Below are 11,703 nucleotides of genomic sequence, written 5' to 3' on the forward strand. Positions count from 1 at the left end.
CAAGGTTCTGTACATTGTATGTATGTATGTATGTATGTATGTATGTATGTATGTATGTATGTATGTTATACCCAGGGGACGTTCTAGACTTTTTGCTGTATAAGGCAAACTTTATATTTATTCCCAGCACACATATACACATATGGGTGGTTAAATGCTCCCCAGGTACTATCAATGGTTACTGTATCACTCAACACTTAAACTAGTGATCGTGTTAATTATTGATACTGAACTACTATGTTGAATCTAAAAATTAAAATTAAAATTGCATGTATTGCTCCCTGAGGCTGCCTCTTCTTCTTGCTCAATGGAAAGCCTGGCCCTGTCCATGCCATGCTCTGTCCTATGATAAATAATTGTACAGAATCTCCCTTTTGAAAAAATAAAGGCATAAAGCCACATACTATCATTCCATGTTCACATTTTTTGTACTTAAAAAAATCAATCTGCAAAGGAGTTTGAAATGTGTTTTTAAATTGCCCACAACAAGCATTTGCAAGCTTTCTAGACAAAATAAAGGTCTACATCACAATTACAGCATATTTATTTTTACATTTTACAAACACAAGCTTCCTCATTTCCAATCTATTGCATAATTGAAACTGGTGTGAATATGTGAAATATATTAATGCTATGTATAAGCATGCGCTGTATATTAGAGTACATTGTTGTGTTAGTTTAGTGACATTTTTGAGACAATAACTCACAAGGAAGAGCTACATTTTTAAGTCTGCAGGATTATTGGTAAAGAATATTAGGCATACTGCCCTTCCTTCGAGAATCAGACCAGTCATCATGCAAATATTATATTTCCCAACATTTATGGCCTCTGAGTAATTTATGTGAATCTGACATAATTTCACGACTGGCATTATTCTTTCCACTATAAAAAGGGTTAGCTACTCTAGAGAACAAGACAGACAAGAAACTTTCTGTATTCTACTGCTTCTTCAGTGATTCCTATACACACCAAAATAATGTCTGGAGTTAAGGGACAACAGAAGAAATGCCCGGAGCCCTGCCCACCACCAGTCCAATGCCAGGACCGTAAGTACATATTTATATATCAATGAGAATATAAAGAAATAAAGAGTCTCATGAGTTAGGAGAGAACATGATGTGGAGAAACTGTGTAGCGTGAAGTGACAAGATATGTCTTTGCACTGCATTACTTAAAGTGGACCTAAACTCAAAACTTCCTCTCTGCTCTAAAAGATAAGCAAGAGCACAATAACCTTTAAAGAAAAAAATTGTCTTTGTAATAACGTATAGAAATCCTACAAAGAACCTGGAGTGTTTAATTTTTGGACAATCCAGGGAGCACAGAAAGGGTTAACCTTCAGTGTTTACATATTCGCACAGAACCCATGTCATAACAGCACAGCTGACACCACTGATTTACACTTGTTGATTACAGCTAATGAGACAGGATGATCTCCCTAAAACACACACAGAGTGAACTTCTAAGCAACTATGTGTTTTCATTGTCTGGTGAGCAAAAGTTTAGGTCTGCTTTAAAGTGGTTAAACTCACATGGTATACAAGAGAGCTAGTGCAACACTGTCACTTCTGAAATAATGAAACTTTGATAGTCATTGTAAAATTTACTACACTCAAATATCCTAATTCTGTTTATTTCAGCTTGCCAGAAGGAACCTGCCTGCCCTAAACCTCAGTGCCCTCCTCCACAAGGTAAATATCCTCATCTGCCGAACTTGTTTTCTGGATGTGTTACAGCAGAACATTTTCAATAATTTCATTGAAATGTACAGGATCTTCTCAAAAAATTAGCATATTGTGATAAAGTTCATTATTTTCTGTAATGTACTGACAAACATTAGACTTTCATATATTTTAGATTAATTATACACAACTGAAGTAGTTCAAGCCTTTTTATTGTTTTAATATTGATGATTTTGGCATACAGCTCATAAACCCCCCAAATTCCTATCTCAAAAAATTAGCATATTTCATCCGACCAATAAAAGAAAAGTGTTTTTAAAACAAAACAAGTCAACCTTCAAATAATTATGTTCAGTTATACAGTCAATACTTGGTTGGGAATCCTTTTGCAGAAATGGCTGCTTCAATGTGGCTTGGCATGGAGGCAATCAGCCTGTGGCACTGCTCAGGTGTTTTGGAGGCCCAGGATGCTTCGATAGCGGCCTTAAAGGGAATGTCCAAGCAAAAAAAAAAAATGAGTTTCACTTACCGGGGGCTTCTACCAGCCCCATGCAGCCATCCTGTGCCCTCGTAGTCACTCACTGTTACTCCAGTCCCCCGCTGGCAGCTTGCCGACCTCGGAGGTCGGCGGGACGCATTGCGTACATTTTTACGCATTCCTGCCAGTGCAGGAACATTAACACATACATTTTTACGCGTTGCTGGTTCAATGCGTAAAAATTTACGCATTGAACCAGTAACGCGTAAAAATGTATGCGTTAATGTTCCTGCACTATCGGGAATGCGTAAAAATGTACGCAATGCGTCCCGCCGACCTCCGAGGTCAGGAAGCTGCCAGCGGGGGCCTGGAGCAGCAGTGAGTGACTACGAGGGCACAGGATGGCTGCATGGGGCTGGTAGAAGCCCCCGGTAAGTGAAACTCATTTTTTTATTTTGCTTGAACCTTCCCTTTAAGCTCATCCAGAGAGTTGGGTCTTGCGTCTCTCAACCTTCTCTTCACAATATCCCACAGATTCTCTATGGGGTTCAGGTCAGGAGAGTTGGCAGGCCAATTGAGCATAGTAATACCATGGTCAGTAAACCATTTACCAGTGGTTTTGGCACTGTGAGCAGGTGCCAGGTCGTGCTGAAAAATGAAATCTTTATCTCCATAAAGCTTTTCAGAATATACAAAAATCAAGTGCCATCACTCTACAGGCTTCAATTATAACAAACTTTATTAGTGGAAAAAATTGCACACTTGGGGTAGAGACCATAAAACCAATTAAAAACACTGGAGCGCTCCGTGCCCACACATGCCGCCAACATACTCACACAACACCACCCAGACAGGGGTACCGGTACCAAGACAGGATGTCTACCCTGCAAGGGAAGGGGGAGCAGAGTAAGAGTGATATCGAGATATCGGCAAGGGGTTAGTGGGACTCTTCACCCGCACAAAGTTCTGGAGCTATTCGGAGTGTCTCTGAGCCGGTTTACATCTTTGGCATTTGACTGCTTGCCCCTGGATTCACGTGTGCCCGGAGACCTCTCCATACAGGATTGAGTTCCGGTGAAAAGTGAAGATTTCCACTGTGCGCACAGCAACCTTTAGAGGACGACACAGGGATGAAGAGTGGTGAGTCCTGCAATGCGGGTGAAGAGTCCCACTAACCCCTTGCCGATATCTCAGAAGCCATATTGATTGTGTTCTGGCCAGCAGTTTGACACTTTCCGGACAGCCTGCACTCTTACTCTGCTCCCCCCTTCCCTTGCAGGGTAGACATCCTGTCTTGGTACCGGTACCCCTGTCTGGGTGGTGTTGTGTGAGTATGTTGGCGGCATGTCTAGGCAAGGAGCGCTCCAGTGTTTTTAATTGGTTTTATGGTCTGTACCCCAAGTGTGCAATTTTTTCCACTAATAAAGTTTGTTATAATTGAAGACTGTAGAGTGATGGCACTTGATTTTTGTATATTATGAGTGACATAGTTGTGCCGTCATTCCTGTTTTGCAGTTTGCAGGTTACACTACGTGGTTGAGTAAGTGCAGTTTTCTATGTTGTCTCATAAAGCTTTTCAGCAGATGGAAGCATGAAGTGCTCCAAAATCTCCTGATAGCTAGCTGCATTGACCCTGCCCTTGATAAAACACAGTGGACCAACACCAGCAGCTGACATGGCACCCCAGACCATCACTGACTGATCGTACTTGACACTGGACTTCAGGCATTTTGGCATTTCCCTCTCCCCAGTCTTCCTCCAGACTCTGGCACCTTGATTTCCGAATGACATGTAAAAGTTGCTTTCATCCGAAAAAAGTACTTTGGACCACTGAGCAACAGTCCAGTGCTGCTTCTCTGTAGACCAGGTCAGGCGCCTCTGCCGCTGTTTGTGGTTCAAAAGTGGGTTCATGCTTCCATCTGCTGAAAAGCTTTATGGAGATGAAGATTTCATTTTTCAGCACGACCTGGCACCTGCTCACAGTGCCTAAACCACTGGTAAACGGTTTACTGACCATGATATTACTGTGCTCAATTGGCCTGCCAACTCTCCTGACCTAAACCCCATAGAGAATCTGTGGGATATTGTGAAGAGAAAGTTGAGAGACGCAAGACCCAACACTCTGGATGAGCCTAAGGCCGCTATCGAAGCATCCTGGGCCTCCATAACACCTGAGCAGTGCCACAAGCTGATTGCCTCCATGCCATGCCGCATTGAAGCAGTCATTTCTGCAAAAGGATTTCAGACCAAGTATTGAGTGCATGACTGAACATTATTATATGAAGGTTGACTTATTTTGTTTTAAAAACACTTTTCTTTTATTGGTCGGATGAAATTTGCTAATTTTTTGAGATAGGAATTTGGGGTTTTCATGAGCTGTATACCAAAATCATCAATATTAAAACAATAAAAAGACTTGAACTACTTCAGTTGTGTGTAATGAGTCTAAAATATATGAGTCTAATGTTTATCAGTACACTACAGAAAATGATGAACTTTATCACAATATGCTAAGTTTTTGAGAAGATCCTGTACTTCTACTTCATTTTTGACATGCACTGAAAAGTAATAGAGAGAATAGAAAAACAACAATTCTCACTTACCGATTAACAGGTGAGGAAGAACAGGCTGTGGACTCAACAAAAGCAGCACTCTGTATATTTTACTGTGATACTGTTAACTATAGAAGTAGGAAGATCTTAGAAAGGCTGAGACCTTGCATGCCATGAGATTGCTTTGTAGAGTGGTTATAATGACTATAGAGTGATATACTGTCAGCAATATACTTGCAATGTTTTAAGACAGCAAAACTGTATCCTTGAAGATGCATTTACAATAATGAATTCACGACACCTGTCAGCTGCTTCTGAGCTTGTTTGTGTGTATTTGCGGAATTTTGCATGAAATTAGGCAATAAATTAGGTGTTAAAATGCGTATAGGTTCTATGGAAACTTACTAACAATATGTACTTTTTATTTTTTAGCTTGCCAGCAGGAGACTGCATGCCCTAAACAAAAATGTCCTCCTCCACAAGGTAAACATAAAAAACACGTGTCTGGTGCAATCTAATTTCAGTGTGGTATGTTAGATTTCTGTATATCTGTGTATTATAGACATTACAAAGAACAAAACAAGCATACTAATTCTAGAGTTCTTTGACATATGCTTACATCTACAAGTAATGATGCCGATGTAATGTCATTACTTACAATGTCATTACTTATAAGTCTTTGGTTCATAGGAGGAAACCATACAGTAAGTCCAACAGAACTTAATGTCAGTTCTGATGGATCACACTTTTTTCAGTTATATGCAGGTGTATGACACATTTACATTGTTATTTCCACTGGTAGTGGTATCGACAGGCATGGTGTGGAGATGGGTGACACCCAGCATGATTGACTCTTGTCAATACCACTATGAATGGACATTTGTTTTTAACTATTGGAGCTTATTTTTGACATGGCCCCTGTCTCCTAATTGCCGATGGATCCTGTTATTTTGTTTTTGTTTGCTATTGATCACTATCCCAAAATTGTAGCAGTATCTCTTCTGAGAAATACATGTCAAGGAATGTATTACTGGTTAAAATGCATTTTACAAATTGCACACATATGGTAAGTCACTCAGCGGTGAAAAAGTTGGCTATGATCCAGCGATGTCTGCCTCTCTTTTAGGGAAAGGATACCAATGCTCATATTGCAATTACTTAGAAACTATGTATTACCTACAGTATTGTACTTATATATCCTTGTACAATACTATGTAGATTTTAAATTACATTGAAAATGAACTTTTAGAGCCCATTAACACTTAAAATTGCAAAACGCTAGCGCTTATCGCTAGTGGTTTGAGCAAGCGATTTTACCACGACTAGCACGGTAAAAATCACTGGACACTTCCACGGTTTCAGAGCGATTGCAGTCAGCGCTATATAGCACTGTACCGCCACCGCTGCTGAATCGCCCAGAAAATGCTGCAGGTAATGCGTTTGCGGTTGGTGCTAATCGCAAAACGCCCGAGATCAGTGATTAGTGAGAACACTGCCATAGGATAACAAAGCACTAGCGCTTTACCGATCCACGGGAATCGCCCGCTAATCACACAAGTGTGAATATGCCCTTAGACATTTTTATATGACAAAAGTGTTTAATGATTTTTAAACAATACATTTGTGACAAATTGGACATATATATCTTGAATTCTCTTACCCCATTAATGTGGGATTGTATGGGTTATGTAGTATTGCTTCATTCTCTTTCATCACAGTACTATCTTTTAATCTTTCACACAGTTTTGAAGTTGATTCAAAAATTTTTATTTTTTTTTGTAATCTTTTAGTGCAATGTCAACCTGAACCACCATGTCAACAGAAGCAGGAAAACAAATGTGTGAAGAAATGAAGAGAGCAATGCCTCTAAATTGTTTTAAAAGAAAGAGATTCCTATTTGTGGAATATGATTTTATTTATCTGATATTGAAAAAGATATCCTCAGTTAACATTGTGTAAATGAATAAATATTACATTTAAACATATGTTTGTGGTTTATGACACAATTTTATGTCTAAAGACAGCACAATAGGTACACAATGGGCCTGATTTACTGAGGCAGAAATCCCCAAACATTCCCAGCTAAGATTTCACATGTGATCCTCCAAAGCTCACCTATATTAGCTGGTAAACATCCCAGGGTTACTTTGGAATATAGTTGGAATAGCTTAAATGTTACTTCACTCACTATAATCTGCGATGACGCAAGTGAGCAAATCCAAAGTGGCATGAAACACCATCTACACTATAAAAGATCAAGCACAGCATAAGAACTTCTAAGAAAAAATACCTATCTTCTGCTGCTACTTTCTGGTCCTGGCCTTCTCAATGCATGTCCCCAGCAGCGGCTATTTTGATTGCAGCTTCCCTCTCCTGGATTGGCTGCCGGGTTTCAGTACACTACTACTGGTTTTGAGGTCACGATGCCTATGCATTGCAGGGCCGGCAGCCAATCCAGAAGGGCGAGGTTTCTGTCAAATTAACCACTGTCACGCATTGAGAAGGCCAGGACCAGGAAGTAACAGAAGACAGGAGTCCGAGTGTGATGGTGCAGTGTCTGATCATGCTACACTGCACTGGCTGGGAGGGGGGAACCCTATTATGAGCCACCAGCCTACATTCCCTGGGGCATCATCTCTCTCTACTCCACCACTCATACTCCTTACAAGAAGATAGGTTTTCTGTCTGTCTAAAAGAAGCATTCATCAGACCACTACTCAAAAAACCATCCTTAGACCCAGATGCCCCCAGCAGCTACAGACCTGTCTCCAACCTTTCTGGGGAAAGTTCTTGAAAAGGCTGTCTATCTCCAACTTGAAACCAGGCTCTCAAGAAACAGCATCATTCACCCTCTTCAATCTGGCTTCAGAAAACTACACAGCTGTGAAACACCCCTCACCCAGATCTGCAAGGATCTGCTCATGGAAAGAGACAGAGGCTAATGTTCCATTTTGATTTCGCTCAACCTCTCAGCGGCTTATGACATTGTTGACCATTTAATCTTGCTTAAAAGGCTACAAAGGTAACAGATGGCTTAGTTATCCAGTGGTTCAACTCCTTCCTGGATGGCAGAACATAAGAGTAGCTGTGTAACACCTCTGTGATGCTTGAAGTGTAAAGAACTCTTACGGACACCAATCAAGTTATTTTGATAAATATTTGTATTCAATAGTAAGAATAAAAGTTCAGTAACAAAGCACATGAATAAACTTTTTTCATTAAAGACAAAATCTCCTCTAACTAAATGTTTTAGGTAACACCTTACTGGGAGCTGGGAAAAAAGGGCGCATGCCGCTAGTGGACAAAAAGGGCGCCGCCATTCACTCCCATAATAAATAGCGTTTAATGGGCGCCGAGTAGGAAAAAAGGGCGCCGGAGCTAAATAAAGTTTATAAACGGCGCCAGGAGCTAAATAAAGTTTACAAACGGCGCCCGGCGATGTTTAATGATTTATAACTGAACTTGTGGTGATTTACGTTTATAAAATGCACCCGTGCCGAATAAGGTTTATGAAAATAATAAACATATTTATCTTATTTAAATAATTAAAACATTATTTAAAGTTTTATCTCTTACTGTTTGTAAAACATTATTATTCACAAAATAAAGCGATCAGTACGTAACGTAAATTGCAAAATTTTTTTTGAATCCACAATTAGTAAAACATTATTATCCACATAATAAAGGGGGGTCTTAGGTTTAGGCACCAACAGGGGGGTCTTAGGTTTAGGCACCAACAGGGGGGTTTTAGGTTTAGGCATTAACAGGGGGGTCTTAGGTTTAGGCACCAACAGGGGGGTCCTAGGTTTAGGCACCAAGAGGGGGGTCTAGGGGTTAGGGGTAGGTACAGGGAGGGTTACTTAGGCACCAACAGGGGGGGTCTTAGGTTTAGGCACCAACAGGGGGGTCTTAGGTTTAGGCACCAACAGGGGGGTCTTAGGTTTAGGCACCAACAGGGGGGTCTTAGGTTTAGGCACCAACAGGGGGGTCTTAGGTTTAGGCACCAACAGGGGGGTCTTAGGTTTAGGCACCAACAGGGGGGTCTTAGGTTTAGGCACCAACAGGGGGGTCTTAGGTTTAGGCACCAACAGGGGAGTCTTAGGTTTAGGCACCAACAGGGGAGTCTAGGGGTTAGGGATAGGTACAGGTAGGGTTCTGTGTAAGAGTAGGCTTAGGTATAGTTTTAGTAAAATTTTAGTAATAATTACTAATGTATTACAACATTTATTACGAACGTAGTTATATTTATATCATCTTTATAAACAATATTTTCAAATTTTATTATAACAACAAACCATAAATGACGGTTATTCACAATAATATACAATTATAACAATTAAACATATATTATTGGTTTTTTTATAAACGTAATTATAAGTTTAACTTTTGAAACAGGGAAGATTAACGTTTTCACAATTTCCGATTTCATAAACATTATTTAATGATTTATAATTTTGTTAAACATTATTTGTAAACGAAATATAGCACACTATATTTATAAACCCTATTAATGATTAATTATTATTTAGAGTTTACACCCCGCGCCCTTTTTGTCCAGGCGCCCTTTTTGTACGTACGCCCTTACTGAGCACTTCTCCACACTATACAGTGTCAGTCCCTTGCTAAAGTTCATCTAAGTGCTCTATTTTAGATATATCAAGTAAGATCAAAGCAGATGTATTAATTTTTCTTCACTTTAACTCAGAAGACAACTTCCATCACTCCAGTATCAAACCAAGATACTCCAAGAACTCCATGTAAACAATTCTATTAATTCTCTTACAGATTCAGGCGAGAACCCCTCCCCCCGCACCCTGTGGTGCCTCCCCCACGAAAATAACCATAACGTGGCAATGCTTCACCTGAAAATAATTGTAATGTGACAAAGTTTGACCAGAAAATAATCGTAATGCAGCAATGTTTCACCAGGATATAATCCTAATGTGGCAATGTTTGACCATGAAAATAATCGTAATGTGGGCAGCGTTTACTCACCTACAGAAGTCTCTGCTCCTGGCACGCAGCTCTCCCGATCTTCTTCACAACTTTCGCGCTGACACTACAGAGCAGGGCTACGAGAAGATGGCGCCTGAAGCCCTGTACTGGAGACACAAATAGTCTCCAGGGCTTTGGATGCCCTCTTCCTGTAGCCCTGCTCTGCCTGCCAGAAACTACCGCAGGCTGAGGTGAACTGCGGGCTGCGGCCAGTTCACCACCTGGGGGTCACACAATCTGGCAGAGGGAGTGTCTGCTGTCCCCCCCCCATCCCGTGCCCCCCGTTGCCCCTCCCCCCCCCCACATATCGGTCCGTATTGGTCGGCCTACTTCAATGTATGGCGCCAATATTTTATTTGGAAATAAAGGTGCATTTTTTCAGTTTTATATCCATCACTAACCACAAGCCCATAATTTAACAATAATATACCCTCATGACATACATTTAAAAAAATATATATTCCCTATTATCTGTAGCTGTAATTTCACTATTTGGCCACAAAATGTCCTCACTCATTATTTTCTATTGCATACAATAAGTACGGAAATAGGATGTAATGAGTGGCTGTGTTACTCCGGAAGTGATGCAGGCATCTCATTGATGTCAAAAAGAGGGACACTGAGAGCCCAATATAGTGCAGTATGCACTGGTAAATGGTGGTGTGTGGAAAGAGTATGTGCAGTATACTCACAAATCAGGGTTACCGCATAGGCAACCACTCTAAAGGCAGGTAGGGAGATTAGACCTGTCCCCACTCAGGACTAAGAATTCGCTCTCTGTAGATTAAGGAAAAAAGGGGTAACACCCCTCCACCAAGGGTGGATATGTATGACGTAGTATGTATACAGGGGCGCCAGAAGGATAAAAAGATTTAAAACATTAAAAATTAGGAGGCAGAGGTGAACTTACATCCTCTGGGCAGGCACAATTTCAGCAAAACAATTTACATACTACAGTAAAATGCAATGCCTTTTGCGGGAGTGACTTGCTTCCTCAGGCAATAAGATGGAGCATATACAAAAACAGCAGCACACTGGCGTAGTGGGCAGCACGGTGGTGTAGTGATTAGCATTCTCGCCTTGCAGCGATGGGTCTTTGGTTTGAATCCCAGCCAGGGCACTATCTGCACAGAATTCCAGTAACAAGAGAGAAATTGGTGGGCACTAGATAGATGGGCAGACGTTGGGGGTATCCAGTATGGTAGTTGTGCCTCCAGACATAAACCATCAATGAGTAATAAGGAGTAGCAAAAAGAATCTGGGCACCAACTCCAAAGCCTTCAAATGCTAATCACCTTTATTTCATCTCCAGTGACTCCAACAAACAATAAACAGAGTGTAGGCCTGACAGCCATATTGCAGGTAACAACCTGCTTCGTCAGAGGCAAGATATATACTCCCCAATAGTGACAAGAGTACAAATTTATATAGCAATGCATACATTACATATGGTAATAAGGCTTACCGCACTTCAGAAAAACCTCCCACAGCCGAGCGTGCGCCGATTTCTAAGCGCTGCCCTGAGCGGCTGGTCTCGCCGGGCATTTGGCCACACCCCTTTGGGGGACGTCATCCAGGTACTGTCCCTGATAGGCCAGCTGCTCTCCTTATTACTATCTGTACTGAGTTTACATGTTCTCCCTGTGTCTGCGTGAGTTTCCTCCCACATCACAAAAATATACAGATATGTTAATTGGCTTCCCCCTAAATTGGCCTTAGACTATGATACATACTGTACATAGACATATGACTATGGTAGGGATAACATTGTAAACCCTTCTAAGGGACAGTTAGTGACAAGACAACATACCCCGTACAGCGCTGCAGAAGATGTCAGTGCTATACAAATACCATATAATAATAATAATAATAACTGTGTTATTTATATTGATTAAACTTTTTGATAGAACAAGAACAGTTGCAAATGTGTGGTCTATGTTACAGTGGGGTGCAAAAGTTTGGGCAACCTTGTTAATCGTCATGATTTTTCTGTAT

At 40.8% G+C, this 11,703-nt stretch overlaps 1 protein-coding gene across 1 annotated transcript; it reads left to right on the forward strand.

Annotated features, from left to right (window-relative positions):
• Window positions 1-915: 915 nt before the first annotated feature.
• LOC137535754 (small proline-rich protein 2D-like) lies at window positions 916-6,663 on the forward strand. Its single transcript, XM_068257632.1, has 4 exons — window positions 916-1,047; window positions 1,642-1,692; window positions 5,146-5,196; window positions 6,504-6,663. The coding sequence occupies exons 1-4, from the start codon at window positions 978-980 to the stop codon at window positions 6,563-6,565; spliced, it is 234 nt and encodes a 77-aa protein (XP_068113733.1). The 5' UTR covers window positions 916-977; the 3' UTR covers window positions 6,566-6,663.
• The last annotated feature ends 5,040 nt before the right edge of the window (window positions 6,664-11,703 follow it).

The sequence above is a fragment of the Hyperolius riggenbachi genome, chromosome 10, assembly GCF_040937935.1.
Source record: "Hyperolius riggenbachi isolate aHypRig1 chromosome 10, aHypRig1.pri, whole genome shotgun sequence".
NCBI classification, from domain to species: Eukaryota; Metazoa; Chordata; class Amphibia; order Anura; family Hyperoliidae; genus Hyperolius; species Hyperolius riggenbachi.